General features: G+C 37.4%; 1 protein-coding gene across 4 annotated transcripts in view; it reads left to right on the top strand.

Annotated features, from left to right (window-relative positions):
• The window catches only part of COL4A5 (collagen type IV alpha 5 chain), a 265,691-nt gene that overhangs the window by 176,484 nt on the left and 63,506 nt on the right, over positions 1 to 25,701 (top strand). For all 4 annotated transcript variants that reach the window (XM_032250872.1, XM_032250876.1, XM_032250873.1 and 1 more), the window contains exons 30-31: positions 6,512 to 6,625; positions 24,899 to 25,066. In XM_032250872.1, coding sequence (XP_032106763.1) covers positions 6,512 to 6,625; positions 24,899 to 25,066 — 282 coding nt within the window. The remainder of the gene's footprint in view (positions 1 to 6,511; positions 6,626 to 24,898; positions 25,067 to 25,701) is intronic.

The raw sequence follows: 25,701 nt of genomic DNA, 5'->3' as shown, positions 1-25,701 counted from the left end.
ATACGGTATGTACTTTCTTTTTCTTATTTATTTTTTATTATTTATTTATTTATTTTTTAAAGCCACCCAGTTTGTGGCAATTTCTTTTTTTTTTAATTGCATTTTAGGTTTTGGGGTACATGTGAAGAACATGCAAGATTGTTGCATAGGTACACACGTGGCAGTGTGATTTGCTGCCTTCCTCCCCTTCACCTATATCTGGCATTTCTTCCCATGCTGTCTCTCCCCAACTCCCCACCCCCCGCTGTCCCTCCCCTATTTCCCCCAACAGACCCCAGTGTGTGATGCTCCCCTCCCTGTGTCCATGTGTTCTCATTGTTCAACACCCACCTCTGAGTGAGAACATGCAGTGTTTGATTTTCTGTTCTTGTGTCAGTTTGTTGAGAATGATGGTTTCCAGGTTCATCCATGTCCCTACAAAGGACACGAACTCATTTTTGATGGCTGCATAATATTCCATGGTGTATATGTGCCACATTTTCCCTGTCCATTCTGTCATCAATGGGCATTTGGGTTGGTTCCAGGTACTTTCTTTCTAAGGCTTCTGTCACTCAACATAACATTTTTGAGATCCATCCATGTTGTTGTGGTTATCAATAGTTCTTTCAATGAAATCATTGAGTGTTTTATTATATGACTGTGTCATGGATACCTGGGTTGTGTCAAGTTTTTGGCTACTATGAAGCTGTTAAATACATTTTTTACAAGGCTTTTTCATGGATATGTGATTTCATTTTGCTTTGATGAATAACTGAGAACAGATTTGTTGGATCATAAGTGGATGTTTAGTTTTATTAGGAACTACTAGACATTTTACCAAAATGGTGATACCATTTTATATTTACAACAAAGTGGTTTGAAAATTTCCATTGTTCCACATTTTCTCAAATTTTGGAACATTGATAGGTATGTGGTAGCATCATATTGTGATTTTAATTTACATTTCCCTGATGACTAATTATGTTAAGTCCTTTTTTTATATACTTGTGAGTTACTTACATATTCATATATTTTGTCTATTTTAAAAGATGGTTTGTTTCTCACTATATTATTAAGTTGGAAGTGTTGTTTATATATCCTGCATACTGGCCCTTTCCTAGATATATGTTTATGAGTATTTTAGCCCTGGCTGGCTGACCTGTTTATTTCCTTAGTGTAGTTTGATGAACAAAAGTTTTAATTTTATTGAAGTTACATTTATCAATTTTTTTCTCATATGATTATAATTTTGTGTCTTGTCTAAGAAACATTTACCTGCCCCAAAGTTGCAAAGGCAGTCTCTGTTTTATTTTATAAGCTTTATAGTTTTAATTTCTGTTTAAAACCATTATACATCTCAAATAATTTTTGTTCAGCATCATTTCTTTAAAATAACCTCCTCTCCATTGCATTACTTCAGGATCTGTGTCAGACCAAATAATAATATATGTGTTGGTCTATTTCTGTGCTGTCAATTCTGTTTTATTTATTTGTTTCGCTACCCTTAAGCAAGTGCCACCCTGTGGCTTTATAGTAAGACTTGAAGTCTGGTAATGTAACCCCCACCAACTTTGTTCTTTAAAAAATACACACACACAAACGTTTCTTTTGTATATTAGGTCCTTTGCCTTTACTCTCAGAGTGGTTTAAATTTGTATGTCTCTTACTGTGAGTGAGATTGGTCATCCTTTTATGTGCAAAGGGCCATATATATATTTTTTCTTGTTAATTGCCAATATCCTTTACCCACTTCTCTATTGTTTTTCTAATCTTTTGATTTTGAGTTATCTAATTATAAGAAAGAATAGAATTAGTAAAGCTGATTTGGATTTTTTTTTTCTTTCTGATTTTCGAAGAACCAGACTTTCCTGGTCAATGTTTTGGCTCCTAGAGAATAATGTGAATAGGGCCATGTTTCTGAAACATGTTGAATTGATTTCTATTAAAGCAGTAAGACAGATGAATCCAATTTTAAAGAGGCTACATTGTATTCTGCCAGCAAAAGCCTCAGATTAGCCCAATATAAACTCTTCTTAGATAAGCTCTTAAAAAAAAATACCTTTCTGTTTTTTACTAAATAACCTGGGCCAACTGTAAACTGTAACACTCAAAGTTACAAGTTGTGTTTTCCACTGGTTATCTCTCCTAGCTATAGACATGTAACAAAAATTTCAGAGAAAGATATTCAAAATGATATGTGGCAAACACTCTGTCTGTGGAAGTTACACACTCACTATATTTTGTTTATATGTGTTCTTGAGACACAGTGATAGTGAAGAAATGCATTGAAGGCTATTTAAGTATGAACTTAACAGATATTTGCCTAATCTTTGGAAGGAAATTAGGATATGGCATTCCCATATCCTCATAGGAGTAATTCTCAATTATTAAAACCCGAGTACAGTTCTTTAGCTGCTGGAAGAATAAGTGTTTTGGATATTCTGCCATGTAATTCCTTCATTCCTAAAATATTTATTATGTTCTATGCCAGATAATAGTTGAGTCACTAGAAACTCAAAGGCATAGATTCTGATCTTGAAGATCTCAAAGATTGCTCTCTACTGTAAGAAAATCTAGGTAGCATCACCATGATAATGGTTATCTCAATGGGAACTTTTATGAATATGTATGACTAATATTTTGGATCAATAGACTACAGTCAAAACTCAGCAAGCAGATCACAATAAAAGTTCACCTATTAAACACACACCACAAACCGATGACTGGGTATTAGAACTCAGTTACTCAACTGTAGTAAAGGTTGATATAACACTTTCAAAACAATGTAGTGACCAATAATAAATTAGTAAGGCTAATACCCATGATGATATATCTATATGAGGAAGAAAATGTGTGTAAGGTGAACATTAGAATCAGATTATACATAAGAGAAAAAAAAACATGACTTTGGAAGGATTCAGTTTACCTCATATATTACTTTTGTTCAGGGCCTTATCTAAGGTGCCTGGAGAGGTTTTATTTAGAGAGTGACAGTTGAATTTAGTCTTAAGGGAAAGGTATTCCAGGTAGCAGGAATAACATCCAAAGGCATTATTGTGAGAAATATTGTATGCTTGGAAATGTTGAAAGAAATACAAATGTATGTAATTTATGATACAAAATCTGTATCAAACAAATAGGACAAACAACTGCATGCCCGCATGCCCATAATTTTGAGAATTTAGATGAAATGGACTAATTTCTTGAAAGATGAAAATTATTGAAGCTCACTAAAGAAGAAATAGGTAATCCAGGAATCTATTTTTTTTTTTTAATTTAGTTGTAGTTAAAAACTCACCAACAAAGAAAACTGCATAACCAGATGGCATCACTGGTAAATTCTACAAACATTTAAAGAAGCAATAACACCAATGCTACACAATCTCTTCTCAAAAATAGAACTGGAGAGATAACTTTCCAACCATTATATATAGCCAGCATTATTTCGATATCAAAGGTAGGCAAAGACATTAGGAGAAAAGAAAGCTGTAGACCAATGTCTCTGATGAACATAGACATAAAAATCCTTGAGAAAATTTTGGCAAGTCAAATCTAGCAATATATGAAAAGGATAGTACACTACAATCAAGTAAGGCTTATCCTTAGAATACAGGCTGGTTTGACATCTGAAAATCAATGTAATTTGCCACATCAACAGAGTAAAGAAGAAAAACTGTATTATAATTTCAATAAATCCTGAAAAGTATTTAATAAAATTCAATATTCATTCCTCAAAAAATAGTCTTGGAAAATTAGGAATAAAAGGGAATTTCCTTAGCATGATAAAGGACATTTACAAAATCTTGATCCAAAATGTTCAGTGGTGAAAAACTGAATACTTTTACCCAAAGTTATGTAACAACACAAAAATGTTATTTGTTACCATTCCTTTTCAGTATTGTACTGGAAGTCCTAGCCAATGTTATAAGACAAAAAAAAAAAAAAAAAAAAAAAAAAGAAAGAAAGAAAGAAATGAAGGGCCTACATGGTGGAAAGGAAGAAATAAAACTCTGTTTTCATAGATGGCATGATTTTATACTTAGAAAACCCTAATAAATCTACAAAAAGCTCCTAGAACTAAAAGGTAAATTTAGTAGGGTCATAGGACAAAGCAAATATATAAAAAATAAATTATGTTTTTATATACTGTCAATGAACAACTACAAATAAAAATTAAAACAGCATAATATACAATAGCATCAAATAACACGAAGTGCTTAGGTATGCATAGATCTAACAAAAATGTGTAGGCTTTGTATGTGGAAAATTATAAAACACTGTTGACAGAAATCAGAGACCTAAATAAATGGAATGGTATATTGTGTTCATGGATATTGTGGAGATATCAGTTCTCTCCAAATAAATCCATAGATTGAGAGGCGAACACAAAGCTTTTCTTCTAAAATTTATATGGATAAAAAATGACCTAGAATATCCAAAACGATTTTGAGAAAGAAGTACAAAGTTGGACACTTCGTAGTACTTGATGTTAAGACTTAAAATAAAGCTACAATAATTACGATAGTGTGGTATATGTGAAATGTAGACAAATAGGTCATTGTAACATAATAGAGAGTCTAGAAATACACCCACATATTTAATTTTTGACAAAATTGCTAAGGCAATTTCAACAGAAAGATAAGTCTTTTCAACAAATGCTGCTAAAACCTAAAGCAATTTGACATCCTTATGCAAAAAAATACAAACAAACCAACATAACAAACCTCTACCTGCACTTCATACCTTGCACAAAATTTAACTCCAAATGGATCAGAGACCTAAATGTAAAACCTAACATTATCAAACTTCTAGGACAGAAGCAGGCAAACTTTCTGCAAAGAGCTACAGAGTAAATATTTTAGTCTTTATGGGCTACATATATGGATTCTGTCACATATTCTTTATTTTTTTTTAACAACCCTCTAAAAATGTAAAAACCATTTTTAACATGTAGGCAATACAGAAACAGGCCTATAGATCATATTTAGCCCATGGGAAGTACTTTGTCATCCCTTGTTTTAGATGAAAGCATAAGAGAAAACTCTGTTATTATATGTTAAGCAAAAACTTGTTAGATAGAATACCATGAGGGTAATTCATAAAAGAAAAAAATGGGATATATTGGACCTTATTAAAATTAATTGTATTTTCATATCATATGTCTGACAAAGGACTTATAATCAGAGTATATAATGAGCTTTCAAAACTCAATAAGAAAACAACCAAATTTTAAAATATAGTTGGAAATATGGGCAAACAATTTGAGTAGATACTTCACCAAAGAATGGCTAACAAGCCCATGCAAAGAAAGTCAATATAATTTGTCACCTGGGAAATGCAAGTTAAAACCCCAATGAGATATCACTTCTTAAATATTATAACTGACCTTTTTTAAAAATGGATAACTGAGAATAACTAAGTTCTGCTAAGGATGCTAGTTAATATGCAAAGTGGTACAGCCGCTTTGAGAAAGAGTTTGACAATTTCTTATATAGTTAAACGTTGTCTTCCCACATGACACAGCAATTCTATTTCGAAGAAAAATGTGAAGCTTCACATGAAAACTTGTAGATCAGTGTTCATAGCAGCTTAATTCATAATCACCAATAATTGTAAACACCCCAAATGTGCCTCAAATGGCAAAAAGATTAACAAAATGTACATATTCATCTGATGGACTAATAACCAACAATAAAAAGTAACTACTGATACACACAACAACATGGGTGAATCTCAAATGCATTGTATTAAGTCTCTATCACTTAATACAATGCATTTGAGATTCACCCATGTTGTTGTGTCAAAAGGCTATATACTATATGGATGCATTTGTATAACATTCTGGGAAAGAAAAATCTGTAAGACATAAAATTGATCAGTGGTTGCCAGGGAATTGGGATGTGGGGATGAGTTGACTACAGTGCACAGGGGCTTTTTTGCGTTGATGAAAATGTTCTATGTCTTAATTTTAGTGGTGTTCATATGACTATATAACTTTGTCAAAACTCATCAAAGAGTACACTAAAAAGACAGAATTTTAGTACATGTAAAAATCGTTCAAAGTGGGAATGACAGAGGGACAGACAGAAGATAGAGAGACGGACAGTGAAATTTCTAATGTCAAATTGATGATGGAAGAAGCTTGAACATGTTTATATGCCATGGCCCTGAGTTAGTAAAAAGGAAAATGTTGAAGGTTATCTTAAAATACAGGTCATTTGAAAATATAGTTTAAACTTACACATAAATAATTGTTCACAATGATTTACAAGTAGAAGGAATATGTGGTTTGTAATATTTTATACATTTTTGTGAAGTTGATTTAAGTATTGAAGCAGTGATCCGCATATGTTAAATTATAAGGCTGTAACTATTAATGGATTCCCTATCCTCTGCTCTGGATAATTGTGTGTGCTCCTCTTGCTGAATGAATGTCCAAATTTTCAATATCATTGCTTAATATGATGTGATTCCCAAGGACTAGTGACTCAGCTGTTGCTTTCAATAGCTAAACTATATTTATTTCTTAAAGGTGATGTTGGACCAAGTGGACAACCTGGACCAATGGGACCTCCTGGGCTGCCAGGAATAGGTGTTCAGGGACCACCAGGACCACCAGGGATTCCTGGGCCAACAGGCCAACCAGGTAAGATTAGAGTAAATGTGCATTTTGTAGCACTCATAATATATACATTGGTCAGCTCATCAAAAAAATGAAACCCACAAACAGTCTTCCAGAAAACAGACTTAAGAGGCAATGTATCTATGTGTATAATTTTATAAAAGTAGAAAAGTGGCCAGACGCGGTGGCTCATGCCTATAATCTCAGCACTTTGGGAAGCTGAGGCGGGCGGATCACCTGAGGTCAGGATTTCAAGACCAGCCTGACCAACATGGAGAAACCTCATCTCTATAAAAAAAAAAAAAAAAAAAGTGGAAAAGTACAGGACCTAGCATAAAATCTACTTTAATCCCTGATATTTCCCCTCTGTATTCATCTAAAATTGATGTATTTCCAATAATGCAATTGCAGTGTGTTATTATTGATATGTACTTGTTGAGCTAGACATAGTTTTGGAAGCAGAGGCCTCGAAACTTCTAGTGCTGATCATTTCAGGTCTGAGTAGCTGTACACCATTAATAGACCTTCGTGGAACCTCTTAACACTTCTTAGCACATGAAAATTCGAGTTAAGTTTCAGCAAAACTTTCCGTAAAAATATATTTTAGGCATTCTCATTTTCTTTTTCTTTTCCATAAATAAGGTTTTCCCCTTTTTGCCCCCAAACTAGCAATCACTTTGCAATTCATCATCACTGCAAATCTTTACTTTTAATATTTTGTATTAGATACTCAAAAAAGTCTTTTATGAACACGTAACCTAATGGGTTTGCCTCTATAGATAGGAAATCATACGATTTCTCTAAGTTTGTGTGAAAGCATATTGAATTTCTGGATTCTGAACTGTCTGGTGATGTGAATTCTCATTATCTTAATCTAGGCAGGTAAAGTAAAGGCCACCTTGGTGCCAGCACGTGTTATTGCAAAATACCATAATAATTTATGAAATTAAAACAAATATGAAACATTTAGTTGTTCCTTAATTCACATGAATACATCTGCAGGCTTAAACACATGGTTCAGATGTGCATACATTTATTTTAAGCAATGGCTATATATTTCCTGAACTTAAATGACGGTAGATATTTTGTTATTATTCTAAAAATTTAGAAACACAGGTTAACAATATAAAAAGCCTGTAAAGGTTATTTTCATTTATATACTATTTTACAATTTATTATATGGCACATTATACCTTTTTATGATCCTGAACATGTCACTACTGATTTAAAACTAAGAAAACTTAGTGTTGCTTTGAATCAGGTTGTTATAAATAGTTGCTTTATCACTTACGGAAAAAACTTTCTGTCCAACTAGCATAGCAGAGGGATCTTGGGAAAAAGTACTTATTTTTAGGTTTGATCATTAAAGGCTTGACCTATTTTTTTTGTTTGTTTCTTTTGAGGAGGAGTTTCACTCTTGTTGCCCAGGCTGGGGTGCAATGGCACAACCTTGGCTCACTGCAACCTCCACCTCCTGGGTTCAAACAATTCTCCTGCCTCAGTCTCCCGAGTAGCTGGGATTACAGGCCTCCACACTCAGCTAATTTTTGTATTTTTAGTAGACATTGGGTTTCACCATGTTGACCAGGCTAGTGTCAAACTCCTGACCTCAGGTGATCTGCCCACCTTGGCCCTCCAAAGTGCTGGGATTAAAGGCGTGAGCTACCATGCCTGACCCCTGCTGTTTTACAGAGGTGGATGAAATGAATTTATCACTCCTATGGTGTTTTGTCATTTATTTCAGTTCCAAAAAGTGCATGAGTCTTTAGAAGCTGTTTGAATTCTTAAGTCACAGCTAAGTGAGAATAAAAAAGGGAACACTATCAATATGAATCTAAACAAAACACAAATATGTTAACACATGCGTCATGCTCTTTCAGATTTACCTGATACTTTGTAATGGATTATTTATCTAATGTTCTCTCTCTCTTTCTCCCTCTATCATACCATCTATCTGACAAAGGACTTATAACCAGATATAAATATAATATATAGATAAATATTACATAGATATAAATATAATATAGATATAGTATATGCATAGGAATATTGATTAATAAAATATAAGTGGGATGGGCAGGAATAAAAGTAATAATGCTGAATTAAACTTCATATATTTTTAAATGAATATATGTATAGCCATAGTATTCAAGATGTTAATATGGTTCAACAAACAAATAAAATTAACTGCAACTAGCAAGAAAATGTATTGAATTCACTCTTAATATAGAAATGTTCTCAAAGCACAGCACCCTTTTTTTTTTTTTTTATGGGATAGACCACATTTCATATTTATACAAGCCACATATACTCACTTTATATATATATGTTTTATATATATATATATATATATATTTATTATTGCACTTTAGGTTCTAGGGTACATGTGCAGAACATGCAGGATTGTTCCATAGGTACCTATATGGCAATGTGGTTTCCTACCTCCATTCCCCCATCACTTATATCTGGCATTTCTCCCCACGTTCTCCCTCCCCAACCTCCTTGTCCCCTGCTGTCCCTCCCCTATTCCCCTGCAACAGACCCCAGTATGTGATGCTCCCCTCCCTGTGTCCATGTGTTCTCATTGTTCAACACCCAGCTATGAGTGAGAACATGCAGTGTTTGGTTTTCTGTTCTTGTGTCAGTTTGCTGAGAATGATGGTTTCCAGAGTCATCCATGTCCCGACAAAGAACACAAACTCATCATTTTTTACGGCTGCATAGTATTCCATGGTGTATATGTGCCACATTTTCCCTGTCCAGTCTATCATCGATGGATATTTGGGTTGGTTCCAGGTCTTTGCTATTGTAAACAGTGCCACAATGAACATTCATGTGCATGTGTCCTTATAGTAGAATGATTTGTAATCCTTTGGATATATACCCAGTAATGGGATTGCTAGGTCAAGTGGAATTTCTATTTCTAGGTCCTTGAGGAATCGCCACACTGTCTTCCACAATGGTGGAACTGATTTACACTCCTACAAACTGTAAAAGTGTTCCTATTTCTCCACATCCTCTCCAGCATCTGTTGTCTCCAGATTTTTTAATGATCACCATTCTAACTGGCATGAGGTGGTATCTCAATGTGGTTTTGATTTGCATTTCTCTAATGACCAATGATGATGATCATGTTTTCATATGTTTGTTGGCTTCATATATGTCTTCTTTTGAAAAGTTTCTGTTCATATCCTTCACCCGCTTTTGAATGGGTTTTTTTGTTTGTTTTTGTAAATCTGTTTTGGTTCTTTGTAGATTCAGGATATTAGCCCTTTGTCAGATGGGTAGATTGCAAACATTTTTTTCCCATTCTGTTGGTTCCCGGTTTACTCTAATGATTGTTTCTTTTGCTGTACAGAAGCTCTTTGGTTTAATTAGATTCCATTTGTCTATTTTGGCTTTTGTGGCCAATGCTTTTGGTGTTTTAGTCATGAAGTCATTGCCTATGCCTATGTCCTGAATGGTTTTGCCTAGATTTTCTTCTACGGCTTTTATGGTATTAGGTCATATGTTTAAGTCTTTAATCCATCTGGAGTTAATTTTAGTGTAAGGTATCAGCAAGGGGTCCAGTTTCTGCTTTCTGCACATGGCTAGCCAGTTTCCCTAACACCATTTATTAAACAGGTAATTCTATCCCCATTGCTTGTTTTTGTCAGGTTTGTAAAAGATCAGATGGTTATAGATGTATGACATTGCTTCTGAGGCCTCTTTTCTGTTACATTGGTCTATATCTCTGTTTTGGTACCAGTACCATGCTGTTTTGATTACTGTAGCCTTGTAGTATAGTTTGAAGTCAGGTAGCGTGATGCTTCTAGCTTTGCTCTTTTTGCATAGAATTGTCTTGGCTATGTGGGCTCTCTTTTGGTTCCATATGAAGTTTAAGGTGGTTTTTTTCTTGTTCTGTGAAGAGGGTCATAGGTAGCTTGATGGGGATAGCATTGAATCTGTAAATTACTTTGGGCGGTATGGCCGTTTTCACAATATTGATTTTTCCTAACCATGAGCATGGAATGTTTTTTCATCTTTTTGTGTCCTCTCTTATTTCCTTGAGCACTGGTTTATAGTTCTTCTTGAAGAGGTCCTTTACATCCTTTGTTAGTTGTATTCCTAGGTATTTTATTCTCTTTGTAGCAATTGTGAATGGCAGTTTGTTCTTGATTTGGCTCTCTTTAAGTCTGTTATTGGTGTATAGGAATGCTTGTGATTTCTGCACATTGATTTTGTATCCTGAGACTTTGCTGAAGTTGCTTATCAGTTTCAGGAGATTTTGGCCTGAGACAATGGGGTCTTCTAAATATACAATCATGTTGTCTGCAAATAGAGACAATTTGACTTCCTCCTTCCTAATTGAATACCCTTTATTTCTTTTTCTTGCCTGATTGTTCTGTCTAGCACTTCCAATACTATATTAAAAAGGAGTGGTGACAGAGGGCATCCTTGTCTAGTGTCAGATTTCAAAGGGAATGCTTCCAGGTTTTTCCCATTCAGTATGATATTGGCTGTGGGTTTGTCATAAATAGCGTTTATTATTTTGAGATACTTTCCATCAATACCTAGTTTATTGAGAGTTTTTAGCATAAAGGGCTGTTGAATTTTGTCAAAGGCCTTCTCTGCATCTATTGAGATAATCATGTGGTTTTGCCTTTGGTTCTGTTTATGTGGTGGATTACATTTATAGACCTGTGTATGTTGAACCAGCCTTGCATACCTGGGATGAAGCCCACTTGATTGTGATGGATAAGCTTTTTGATGTGCTGTTGCTATTGGTTTGCCAGTATTTTATTAAAGATTTTTGCATCTATGTTAATCACAAATATTGGCCTGAAGTTTTCTCTTTTGGTGAGTCTCTGCCAGGTTTTGGTATCAGGATGATGCTGGTCTCATAAAATGATTTGGGAGGAATTCCCTCTTTTTGTATTGTTTGCAATAGTTTCAGAAGGAGTGGTACCAGCTCGTCTTTGTATGTCCCATAGAATTCAGCTGTGAACCCGTCTGGACCTGGACATTTTTTGGTTGGTAGGCTATTAGTTGCTGCCTCAACTTCAGCCCTTGTTATTCGTCTCTTCAGGGTTTTGACTTCTTCCTGGTTTAGGCTTGGAAGGGTGCAAGTGTCCAGGAATTTATCAATTTCTACCAGGTTTACTGGTTTATGTGCATAGAGTTGTTTGTAGTGATCTCTGATGGTAGTTTGTATTTCTGTGGAATCAGTGGTGATATCCCCTTTATTTTTTTTATTGCATCTATTTGATTCTTCTCTCTTCTTTTTTATTAATCTGGCTAGTGGTCTCTCTATGTTGTTGATCTTTTCAAAAGACCAGCTCCTAGATTTATCATTTTTTATGGGTTTTTTTGTGTCTCTATCTCGTTCAGTTCTGCTCTGATCTTAGTTATTTCTTGTCTTCTGCTAGCTTTTGTGTTTTTTTGATCTTGCTCCTCTAGCTCTTCAATTTTGATGATATGGTGTCGATTTTAGATCTTTCGTTGCTTCTCCTGTGGGCATTTATTGCTATAAATTTCCCTCTAGACACTGCTTTAAATGTGTCCCAGAGATTCTAGTACGTTGTATCTTCCTTCTTGTTGTTTTTGAAGAACATCTTTATTTCTGCCTTCATTTCATTGTTTATCCAGTAAACATTCAAGAGCCAGTTGTTCACTTTGCATGAAGTTGTGCAGTTCTGAGTTAGTTTCTTAATCCTGAATTCTAATTTGATTGCACTGTGGTCTGAGAGATTGTTATGATTTCCATTCTCTTGCATTTGCTGAGGAGTGATTTACTTCCAATTATGTGGTCAATTTTAGAGTAGGTGTGATGTGGTGCTGAGAAGAATGTATATTCTGTGGTTTTGGGGTAGAGATTTCTGTAGATGTCTATTAGGTCTGCCTGGTCCAGATCTGAGTTCAAGTCCTGGATATCTTTGTTAATTTCTGTCTCATTGATGTGTCTCATATTGACAGTGGAGCATTAAAATCTCCCACTATTATTGTCTGGGAGCCTAAGTCTTGTTGTAGGTCGTTAATAACTTGCTTTATGTATCACAGTGCTCCCATATTGGGTGCATATATATTAGGATCGTTAGTTCTTCTTGCATTGATCCTTTTACCATTATGTAATGCCCTTCTTTGTCTATTTTAATCTTTGTTCATTTAAAGTCTATTTTATCAGAGACTAGGATTGCAACTCCTGCTTTCTTTTCCTTTCCGTTTTCTTGAAAAATCTTCCTCCATCCCTTTATTTTGAGCCTATGTGTGTCCTTACATGTGAGATGGGTTTTCTGGATACAGCACACTGATGGGTCTTGACTTTTTATCCATTTTGCCAGTCCGTGTCTTTTGATTGGGGCATTTAGGCCATTTATATATAAGGTTAATATTGTTATGTGTGAATTTGATCCTGCCATTTTGATACTAGCTGGTTGTTTTGCCCATTAGTTGACACAGTTTCTTCATTGTGTTGATGCTCTTTACCCTTCGGTACATTTTTATTGTGGCCGGTACTGGTTGTTCCTTCCTATGTTTAGTGCTTCTTTCAGGAGCTCTTGTAAGGCAGGCCTGGTGGTGATGAATCTCTCAGCAATTGCTTGTTCATAAAGGATTTTATTTCTCCTTCGCTTATGAAGCTTAGTTTGGCTGGATATAAAATTCTAGGTTGAAATTTCTTTTCTTTAAGGATGTTGAACATTGGCCCCCACTCTCTTCTGGCTTGTAGGGTTTCTGCTGAGAAATCTTCTGTGAGTCTGAACGGCTTCCCTTTGTGGGTAACCCGACCTTTCTCTCTGGCTGCCCTTAGCATTTTTTCCTTCATTTCAACCCTGGTGAATCTGACAATTATGTGTATTGGGGTTCTTTTTGAGAAATATCCTTGTGTTGTTCTCTGTATTTCCTGGACTTGAATATTGGCCTGCCTTGCTAGGTTGGGGAAGTTTTCCTGGATAATGTTCTGAAGGGTGTTTTCCAGCTTGGATTTACTTTCTCTGTCACATTCAGGTACACCTATCAAAGGTAGATTAGGTCTTTTCACATAATCCCATATTTCTTGGAGGGTTTGTTCATTTCTTTTCACTCTTTTTCCTCTAATCTTGCCTTCTAGTTTTATTTCATTGAGTTGATCTTCAGTCTCTCATATTCTTTCTTCTGCTTGCTTGATTCGGCTATTGAAACTTGTGTATTCTTCGCGAGGTTCTTGTGTTGTGTTTTTCAGCTCCATCAGATCATTTATATTCTTCTCTAAGCTGTTTATTCTCATTAGCATTTTGTCAAACCTTTTTTCATGGTTCTTAGTTTCTTTGCATTGCGTTAGAATATGTTCTTTTAGCTCAGAGATGTTTATTACCCACCTTTTGAAGCCTTTTTGTCAATTCATCAGACTCATTCTCCATCCAGCTTTGTTCCCTTGCTGGTGAGGAGTTGTGATCCCTTGGAGGAGGAGAGGTGTTCTGGTTTTGGGTATTTTCATCCTTTTTATGCTGGTTTCTTCCCAACTTTGTGGATTTATCTACCTGTGGTCTTTGTAGTTGGTGACTTTCAGATGAGTTCTCTGAGTGGACATCCTTTTTGTTGATGATGAAGTTTTTTTTTCAGTTTTTTCGTTTTCCTTCTAACAGTCAGGCCCCTCTGCTCTAGGACTGCTGGAGGTGTACTACAGACCCTGCTTGCCTGGGGATCACCTGCAGTGGCTGCAGAACAGTAAGGGTTTCTGCCAGTTTCTTCTTCTATTATCTTTGTCCCTCAAGGATACCTGCCAGATGTCAGTCTGAGCTCTCCTTTATGAGGTGTCTCTTTGGATATACAGGGGTCAGGGAGCTGCTTGAGGAGACAGTCTGCCCCTTATTGGAGCTGAAATGCTGAGCTGTGAGCTCCATTGTTTCAAGCTGAGCTGCTGGGCAGGTATGTTTATGTCTGCTGCAGTGGAACTCATAACCACCTCTTTTCCCAGGTGCTCTGTCCTGGGAAGTTGGGGCTTTATTTATAAGCTCCTGATGTGCTGCTGCCTTTTTTCAGAGATGCCCTGCCCAGGTAGGAGGTAACCTAGTCACAGCCTGCCAGCAGAGGCATTGCTGAGCTGTCATGTGCCCTGCCCACCTTTTGTGTGAACTTCCTTGTAGTTTTTGTTATAGAGGTGTAGTTAGAACTGCCTCAGATATGGCAGTCTGCCTCAGTAATGGCAGACTGCCTCGGTAATGGTGGACTGCCTTGCTAGTGGTGGACTGCCTTAGTAATGGTGGACTCCTTTCCCCCACAGAGCTAGACTGTCCCGGGTCCAGCTACACTTGCTGTGAAACTCTCAATCCAGAGCATTTCAGATTGCTGGTCTTTGTGGGGGTTGGACCTGCTGAGCCAGGTCACCTGGCTCCCTGTTTCAGGCCCCTCTTTTTCAGTTGAGTGGGCAGCTCTGTCTCCCAGGCGTTCTAGGCACCAGTTGAAATGGCCGCCCACATTTGTGTGAGATTTTGTGCAGAGACCTGCTGCACCGGCTGAAACAGCCATGCTGGAAACTCGTGGTGCTTTTCAGCCCAGGAATCTCCTGGTCTGTGGGCAGTAATAACTCATTTGGAAATGTGGTGATTACTCACCCTCTGTGTTGTTCTTGCTGGGAACTAACTCCAAAGCTGTTCCTGTTTGGCCATCTTGGTATACTCACTTTTTAAGTAAATTTTATTTACATCACCAAAGTAGAATATTATCTTAATTCATTAAAAAAAATCCTGATTTATGTCCATAAATCTCAATAATAAGGTGATCAGGGAGACTATTACTTATATCTTGATAAACCTGACTTATGCTGCATAGCTGAAACTATAACTATCAATGTTTTTGTAATGAGCTTATTTAATATACTTGAACTTCATTTTGCAATAGGAAGCAATGCAAAATATTCTACTGTCATCTCTATATTGCAGAATGTTTGCATTATGCTTTTCAGGCTTTCCTTTGTACTCAAGTATTGTATTATTTAATTAAGCTTTTACTATTTGCCTCTTTTCCAAAGCAGACTATACAGTTTAACACATGGTTATAAGTTAAGGTCCCTTTGAATATCAGTTTTGCATTTGATATCAGGGAAATAAAAGAAAAATTGCCGAGGAGGGGACAATCCAAGATGGCCGTTTAGGAACAGCTCAGGATTGCAGCTCCCAGTGAAAGCGCAGAGGGTGAGTGGACGCTGCGTTTTTATTGCCCACAGACTAGGAAATTCCCGGGCGGAGGTGCTCCACGGTCGCCAGCACGGCTGTGCTGGCCAGCGCAGCTGTGCCGGCCAGCGCCGCTGCTTTGCCCCGAGCGGCTGCTTTGTCGGCACCCCAGAGCCGCGCTTCTCCGTACAAAATACACTGGTCCAGGGGCCCTTTTGGCTGGCGATTGGAGCCACGGGAAGTCACCCGTATGCCGGCTCAAAAAGGGGACTGAGCAGAGAACCAGGACAGTAGATTCCAGGGGGAAAAAACAAAAAAAAGTGCCACAAACCTCAGTGCCGCTGTTTAAGCCAGCGCAGTGAGTGGCCTCAGGGGAAAACAAACAGACCCCGGCGCCTCTTCAACAGGCGACTGGAGCACCAATTTAACAAAGGCTTTGAGGCAGGGAGCCAGGCGATCAGGCTCGGCTGTCCCCACCCCCACAAAAGAGCAGCAATCAGAAACTCTGGATAGAGAGTTTCACAGCAAGCGCAGCTGAACCTGGGACAGTCCAGCTCTGTGGGGGAGGGGCGTCCGCCATTACCGAGGCAGCCCGCCGTTGCCAAGGCAACCCGCCATTGCTGAGTCAGCCCGCCGTTGCCAAGGCAAACGGCCACAGCAGAGACTCTGCCCCAACAGAGGCGGGCCACCATCGCCAAAGCAGTTCTAACTACACCCATATAAACAGGACTGCAGGGAAGTTCACTCTGCAGCGGGGTGGAGCCCACAGCAGCTCAGCAAAGCTGCTATAGGCCGACAGTGACTAGGCTGCCTCCTTGCTGGGCTGGGCAGGTCTGAAGGAAAGAAAAAAAAAGAAGGCGGCAGCATAACGGAAACTCATAAATAAAGCCCTAAATCCCTGGGACAGAGCACCTGGGAACAAAAAGCAGTTTATGAGTTCTGCTGCAGCAGACCTAAAAGTACCTGCCCAGCAGCTCTGAATGAACAACAACAGAGCTCGCAGCTCACCATTTGAGCTCCTATAAAGAAGAGACCGTCTCCTCAAGCAGCTCCCTGACCCCTATATATCCAAAAAGACACCTCATAAAAGAGAGATCAGATTGACACTAGGCGGGTATCCTTCTGGGACAAAGATAGCAGAAGAAGAAAACTGGTAACAACCCTTGCTGTTCAGCAGCTGCTGCAGGTGAACCCCAGACAAGCAGGGCCTGGAGTGAACCTCAGCAGACCTACAGCAGAGGGGCCAGACTGTAAGAAGGAAACCAAGAAAGAGAAATAACCTCATCATCAACAAACAGACCGTCAATCTGAAAGATTTGAGACTCAATCTGAAAGCCAAAAACCACAAAGTCGACAGGTGGATAAATCCTTAAAGATGGGAAGAAACCAGCACAAAAAGGATGAAAACACCCGAAACCAGAACACCTCTCCTCCTAAAAGGGATCACAACGCCTCACCAGCAAGGGAACAAAGTTGGAGGGAGAACGAGTGTGATGAAATGACAGAATCAGACTTCAGAAGGTGGGTAGTAAGAAACTTCTGTGAACTTAAAGAACATGTTCTAACCAAATGCCAAGAAACTAAGAACCTTGAAAAAAGATTTGACGAAATGCTAACAAGAATGGACAAAACAGAAAGGAATATAAGTGAATTGATGGAGCTGAAAAACGCAACACGAGAACTTCGTGAAGCATGCACAAGTATCAACAGCCGAATTGACCAAGCAGAAGAAAGGATATCAGAGGTCGAAGATCAACTCAATGAAATAAAACGGGAAGGCAAGACTGGAGAAAAAAGGGTAAAAAGGAATGAACAAAGTCTCCAAGAAATGTGGGACTATGTGAAAAGTCCTAATCTACGTTTAATAGGCGTACCCGAATGCGACGAAGAGAATGAATCCAAGCTGGAAAATACTCTTCAGGATATTATCCAGGAAAACTTCCCCAACCTAGCAAGGCAGGCAAACATTCAAGTCCAGGAAATACAGAGAACACCACAAAGATATTCGTCAAGAAGAGCAACCCCAAGGCACATAATCGTCAGATTCACCAGGGTCGAAATGAAGGAGAAAATACTAAGGGCAGCCAGAGAGAAAGGTCGGGTTACCCATAAAGGGAAGCCCATCAGACTAACAGCAGATCTCTCAGCAGAAACCCTAAAGCCAGAAGAGAATGGGGGCCAATATTCAACATCCTTAAAGAAAAGAACTTTCAACCCAGAATCTCCTATCCAGCCAAACTAAGCTTCATAAGTGAAGGAAAAATAAAATCCTTTGGGAACATGCAAGTACTCAGTGACTTCGTCACCACCAGGCCAGCTCTACAAGAGCTCCTGAAAGAGGCTCTACACATATAAAGGAACAACAAGTACCAGCTCAACTAAAGGGCAAAACAGCCAGCTAGCACCAAAATGGCAGTATCAAATTCACACATAACAATATTAACCCTAAATGTAAATGGACTAAATGCCCCAATCAAAAGACACAGACTGGCAAATTGGATAAAAAGCCAAAACCCATTGGTGTGCTGTATCCAGGAAACCCATCTCACATGCAAGGATACACAAAGGCTCAAAATAAAGGGATGGAGGAAGATTTACCAAGCAAATGGAGAGCAAAAAGAGCAGGCGTTGCAATTCTCATCTCTGATAAATTAGACTTTAAAGCAACAAAGATCATAAGAGAAAAAAAGGGACATTACATAATGGTAAAAGGATCAATGCAACAAGAAGAGCTAACAATCCTAAATATATACGTACCCAATACAGGAGCACCCAGATACATAAGGCAAGTTCTTAATGACTTACAAAGAGACTTAGACTCCCACACAATCTTAGTGGGAGACTTTAACACCCCATTGTCAACATTAGACAGATCAACCGGACAGAAAATTAACAAGGATATCCAGGACTTGAACTCAGACCTGGACCAAGCAAACCTAATAGACATTTACAGAACTCTCCACCCCAAAGCCACAGAATATACATTCTTCTCAGCACCACATCACACCTACTCTAAAATTGACCACATAATCGGGAGTAAATCACTACTCAGCAAATGCAAAAGAACGGAAATCGTAACAAACAGTCTCTCAGACCACAGTGCAATCAAGTTAGAACTCAGAATTCAAAAACTAACTCAGAAACACACAGCTTCATGGAAACTGAACAACTTGCTCTTGAATGTTGATTGGATAAACAATGAAATGAAGGCAGAAATAAAGATGTTCTTCAAAACCAATGAGAATGAAGACACAACATACCAGAATCTCTGGGACACATTTAAAGCAGTCTCTAGAGGAAAATATATAGCAATAAGTGCCCACATGAGAAGCAAGGAGAGATCAAAAATTGACACCCTATCGTCAAAACTGAAAGAGCTAGAGGAGCAAGATCAAAAAATCTCAAAGTCTAGCAGAAGACAAGAAATAGCTACGATCAGAGCAGAGCTGAAGGAGATAGAGACACAAAAAACCCTTCAAAAAATCAATGAATCCAGGAGCTGGTTTTTTGAAAAGATCAACAAAATAGACAGACCACTAGCCAGATTAATAAAAAAGAAAAGAGAGAATAACCAAATTGATGCAATAAAAAACGATAAAGGGGATATCACCACAGATTCCACAGAAATTCAAACCATCATCAGAGATTATTACAAACAACTCTACGCACACAAACTAATAAACCTGGAAGAAATGGATAAATTCCTGGACAGTTGCCTCCTGCCAAGCCTAAACCAGGAAGAAGCCGAAACCCTGAACAGACCCATAACGAGGTCTGAAGTTGAGGCAGCAATTAAGAGCTTACCACCCAAAAAAAGCCCAGGTCCAGATGGGTTCACAGCTGAATTCTACCAGACATACAAAGAGGAGCTGGTACCATTTCTTCTGAAACTATTCCAAACAATACAAAAAGAGGGAATTCTTCCTAAATCATTTTATGACACTAACATCATCCTGATTCCAAAACCCGGCAGAGAATCAACAAGAAAAGAAAACTTCAGGCCAATATCCATGATGAACATAGATGCAAAAATCTTCAATAAAATACTGACAAGCCGATTGCAACAGCACATCAAAAAGCTTATCCACCATGATCAAGTAGGCCTCATCCCGGGGATGCAAGGCTGGTTCAACATACGCAAGTCTATAAACGTAATTCACCACATAAATAGAACCAAAGACAAAAACCACATGATTATCTCAATTGACGCAGAGAAGGCCTTTGACAAAATTGAACAGCCCTTTATGCTAAAAACCCTGAATAAGCTAGGTATTGATGGAACGTATCTCAAAATAATAAAAGCTATTTATGACAAACCAACAGCCAATATCATACTAAATGGGCAAAAACTGGAAGCATTTCCCTTGAAATGTGGCACCAGGCAAGGATGCCCGCTCTCACCACTGCTATTCAATATAGTATTAGAAGTTCTAGCCAGAGCAATCAGGCAAGAAAAAGAAATAAAGGGTATTCAAATAGGAAAGGAGGAAGTCAAATTGTCTCTATTTGCAGACGACATGATTGTATATCTAGAAGACCCCATCGTCTCAGCCCCAAACCTCCTGAAACTGATAAGCAAGTTCAGCAAAGTCTCAGGATACAAAATCAATGTGCAAAAATCACATGCATTCCTATATACCAATAACAGACTTAAAGAGAGCCAAATCAAGAACAAACTTCCATTCACAATTGCCACAAAGAGAATAAAATACCTAGGAATACAACTAACAAGGAATGTAAAGGACCTCTTCAAGGAGAACTACAAGCCACTGCTCAACGAAATAAGAGAGGACACAAACAGATGGAGAAACATTCCATGTTCATGGTTAGGAAGAATCAATATCGTGAAAATGGCCATACTGCCCAAAGTAATTTACAGATTCAATGCTATCCCCATCAAGCTACCAATGACCTTCTTCACAGAACTGGAAAAAAACACCTTTAACTTCATATGGAACCAAAAGAGAGCCTGCATAGCCAAGTCAATTCTAAGCAGAAAGAACAAAGCGGGGGGCATCACACTACCAGACTTCAAACTATACTACAAGGCTACAGTAATCAAAACAGCATGGTACTGGTACCAAAACAGAGATATAGACCAATGGAACAGAACAGAGGTCTCGGAGGCAACACAACATATCTACAACCATCTGATCTTTGACAAACCAGTCAAAAACAAGCAATGGGGAAAGGATTCCCTGTTCAATAAATGGTGTTGGGAAAGCTGGCTAGCCATGTGCAGAAAGCAGAAACTGGACCCCTTCCTGACACCTTACACTAAAATTAACTCCAGATGGATTAAAGACTTAAACATAAGACCTAACACCATAAAAACCCTAGAAGAAAATCTAGGCAAAACCATTCAGGACATAGGTGTAGGCAAGGACTTCATGGCCAAAACACCAAAAGCATTGACAACAAAAACCAGAATAGACAAATGGGACCTAATCAAACTCCACAGCTTCTGCACAGCAAAAGAAACAATCATTAGAGTGAATCGGCAACCAACAGATTGGGAAAAAATTTTTGCAGTTTACCCATCTGACAAAGGGCTGATATCCAAAATTTACAAAGAACTAAAACAGATTTACAAGAAAAAAACTAACAAGCCCATTCAAAAGTGGGCAAAGGATATGAATAGACACTTTACAAAAGAAGACATACGTGAGGCCAACAAACATATGAAAAAATGCTCATCATCACTGGTCATCAGAGAAATGCAAATCAAAACTACATTGAGATACCATCTCACACCAGTTAGAATGGCGATCATTGAAAAATATGGAGACAACAGATGCTGGAGAGGATGTGGAGAAATAGGAACACTTTTACACTGTTGGTGGGAGTGTAAATTAGTTCAACCATTGTGGAAGACAGTGTGCCGATTCCTCAAGGACCTAGAAATAGAAATTCCATTTGACCCAGCAATCCCATTACTGGGTATATATCCAAAGGATTACAAATCGTTCTACTATAAGGACACGTGCACACGAATGTTCATTGCAGCACTGTTTATAATAGCAAAGACCTGGAACCAACCCAAATGCCCACCGACGATAGACTGGATAGGGAAAATGTGGCACATATACACCATGGAATATTATGCAGCCATCAAAAACGATGAGTTAGGGTCCTTTGTAGGGACATGGATGAACCTGGAAACCATCATTCTCAGCAAACTGACAGAAGAGCAGAAGATCAAACACCGCATGTTCTCACTCATAGGCTGGTGTTGAACAATGAGAACACATGAGAACAGGGAGGGGAGCACTACACACTGGGGTCAGTTGGGGTGAAATAGGGGAGGGACGGTGGGGGGTGGGAAGCTGGGGAGAGATAGCAAGGGGAGAAATGCCAGATGTAGGTGATGGGGAGGAAGGCAACAAATCACACTGCCATGTGTGTTCCTATGCAACGATTTTGCATGTTCTTCACATGTACCCCAAAACCTAAAATGCAATAAAATAAATAAATGGGGAAAAAAAAAAAGAAAAAGAAAAATTGCCAAAGGACTAGAAACAAAATATTTCTTATCCCATGACCTACTAATCCAGGCAGAAATGGAGGTCTTCTATTCTTGTTATTTTCTTTGGCCATTACCTATACAATTACTGCCTTACTGAATTTTTTTAGAGATCGGTTAAATATACTCCATTTCATACTCACAGATCATAACATAACCAGAACCAAATGTGTTATAATGCCTCTCCAGTCTCAGGAAAACATGTATGGCTAAATCAGCTAACGAACAAAAAAATTCATCACCACTATTGTGAATCAAAACAAACAAAACAACAACAGCAAAACCCTAGAAAATATTTATGAATTATTCATGTCATTTTCATAGATGAAGGAGAAAATAGTTTTTTAACACTTTAGGGGGCTATAACACCCTTGGGTAGGGGGAGGGCATTTGTATGTGTGTGTGTGGAAAGTTCTCATGAATAATACATGTTTTTGCAATTTTCCTTTTTTTATAAACTGGTTCCATTCAGCTGCCAATAAATTAAAATAGCAATATATCCCTATATTGCATCTGTATACATAGCCATATAATTCTTATTATTGTGGGGAAATTTAGCAGAACTTTGGGATTTATATTGACTTCTTCATTCTGGGTCTTACTGAGATGTGTATTCCTGACAGTATTCATGGAAAAAAAATCTGTGCTTTGCAAGGTAGTATAGCATAATGTCTGTTATTAATACTACTACTAATAACAATGAATTAAGAAATCCTTACCTAATGCATGCAAATTGTTTTCCATAATCATCTGCTAATTATTGATTTATCTGTACCCAACCTGTTTTAGGATAAAATAAAATTAAATTAATTTTGAAATTTGAACTAAACTTTAGGAGCTTAAATTCCAAAATGATTATTTAAATCATTAAGTCAGAGATAAACAATTATAAAACTGACCTTTACCAAAAGGTAATACTTTTGTGAATGTAAATTTTTTATTATGTCTTTATTGGCAAATACACTTCATTTATAGAATATGCTATATGAACATCTAAGCAATGCCTAGAATAAGTTTTTTCACTCATTCCTAATATATGATAGCAGTGAATCAATGTCTAATAACTTCAGTTTGTAGTTTTATGTTCTAATCTATAAACGCTTAGTTTGTTTTTCCCCCTAACCTAATGAATCTTTTTGCGACTTACTTCTGCTTGGTTGGCTCAACTTGATGCTGAACTATAATTCCGTGCCTCCTGAACATCAGGTTTACCAGGTACCTTAGTTCTTCCTCAAAAGCCATGTCTTAAAGTAAAGCTTTAAACATGGAAAACAAACATTTCTCCAGATTTAACTCTTTGGTTTATTTTCCTTATTTTGTAGAACTGCTCACTTAGAGCATGTTTCAAAAGATAAATTATTTATATTGAAAACCCAACTATTAAAAATCTTTGTAAGCTATAATATAACGATAGTGATCCATATAGAGCTATAATCATGTTCATTGTTAAGCATCGTATCATCTTTCACAAATATAAAATCTCTCTCTCCTTTTTATAGCATTTTACTATAAAATGGCAACATTGGAAGCACCACCACTGTGCCAACTGAGTGTAATTCTCTAATCTTCAAAGTGGATTTTGTAGGTTTAGGGCCGTGCTGAAGTACAACATAAAACAGATCTTAAAACCCTAGCGTCTTACTCTCTACAAAAATAATCACCAGTGAATCTTCAACAATAAATTTATATCTTACTGTTGAAAGGACACTTGAAATGATCGTTTGGCTCAGCCCCTAGTTTCCATTTGGTTATGGGATGATCCCCATTTAGCAGATGAGGATCAACAATGTTAAGTGACTCACATAAGTCGCAAGGCTAGTAGGATTTGGAGTAGGAATTTACACAGTATTTTTAGTGTAATTATTTTCCAATAAAAATATTCTTTTTTAACCACCTTGTTTTTGGGAGGAATTGGTCTTACCGAAGCTTACTAAGGTTAAATAGTTTTTGCTGTGTCATTTTTTTCTGTAAAATATTGGTCGGAGAAACAAAAGCTGATGAAAAATACTAACAATAATTTATTATTAATGTATTATTAAAACTCTGTGTAAAACAAAGCTAAAATAAAATTTAAAAGGTCCATTTAAGTGTCTTACTTAGTAATCAGCAATTTTGGGGGCTCCTAGAAATGTGTACTAATAATTTGTAATACATTATACCAATACAAATTTAAGTGTGATCAGTAGACCAGTGTTGAATAACTGTTATCAGTCTGCAATAGGATTAATACAAACATCGACAATAAGCATTTAGAAACATTTATAGCGATTTAATAGTGTAATTGTATCTGTTGAATATAATAACCAAAAAAAGTAGGCTTTTATTGTGTGTCTTTGGCTTTTTATTTCAGTTTTAGTAATTTTTATTGTATTTCATTTAAAAAAACTAGTCCATGATTAACTAGGTATTAAGGAAAGACTGACCTTTCATCAGAAATAATTTGAGAAGCACTCTCTTATAGGAATCTGCTTGAAAATCCTAAAGCCTGATTGTTTAGTTATTTTGTGTGCATGATGTCAAAAGTATCTCTAACTCACTTTTAGGTCTGTTATACGCAAGGTTCTATCACTGTTTACTAGAAATATAACCGGATACATCTTTTAAAACTGCTTCAGTACTTATTAATATTGCTACTGCATTAACTAGGTTTACATGGAATACCAGGAGAGAAGGGGGATCCAGGACCTCCTGGACTTGATGTTCCAGGACCTCCAGGTGAAAGAGGCAGTCCAGGGATCCCTGGAGCACCTGGTCCTATAGGACCTCCAGGACCACCAGGACTTCCAGGAAAAGCAGGTGTCTCTGGACTTCCAGGTAATTTGTTTAAAGTTTTCTCCGATTTGGATTAAGGGAAATAAAACTAATATGACTTTGGTAGATAATTTCCATGTTACACTTTTCAAGATTGATGTGATCCCTTAAGCAAGAGTATTAAATATCTATGACTGCAGGAAACTGACTTTGCTATTTTCACTACACATTTTCCTCTGTGAGAGTTCCAGTTATAGTATAACAAACAACCCCAAAACTTAGTGGTTTAAATGAACCTTTCAGTTTTGCTGAAGATTCTGTGGCTCTGGAATTAAGGGATGACTTGACTGAGTCATTTATCTCTAACCCACGTGGTCAACTGGAGTGTTTGGGGCTGAAATATCTACTTCTAAGATGGTACTTCTCTGTCATCTGGGTGTTCATTGGCTCACATGGTATCTCATCATCCATGGTGCCTCTTCACATGGCTTGGACTCCTCACATTACGGTAGTATAAGGCTAGTTGCTCCCCTTCCATGACAGCTGGCTTCCAACAAAAAGGATCCTTTCTCTCTCTTTCTTCCTTCCTTCCTTTCTTTCTTTCTTTCTTTCTTTCTTTCTTTCTTTCTTTCTTTCTTTCTTTCTTTCTTTCTTTCTTTCTTTCTTTCTTTCTTTCTTTCTTTCTTTCTTTCTTTCTT

This window comes from Sapajus apella, unplaced genomic scaffold (genome assembly GCF_009761245.1).
Source record: "Sapajus apella isolate SASKATOON/1434 unplaced genomic scaffold, GSC_monkey_1.0 scaffold73, whole genome shotgun sequence".
NCBI lineage: Eukaryota > Metazoa > Chordata > Mammalia > Primates > Cebidae > Sapajus > Sapajus apella.
This window is presented reverse-complemented; position numbering and strand designations above follow the sequence as displayed.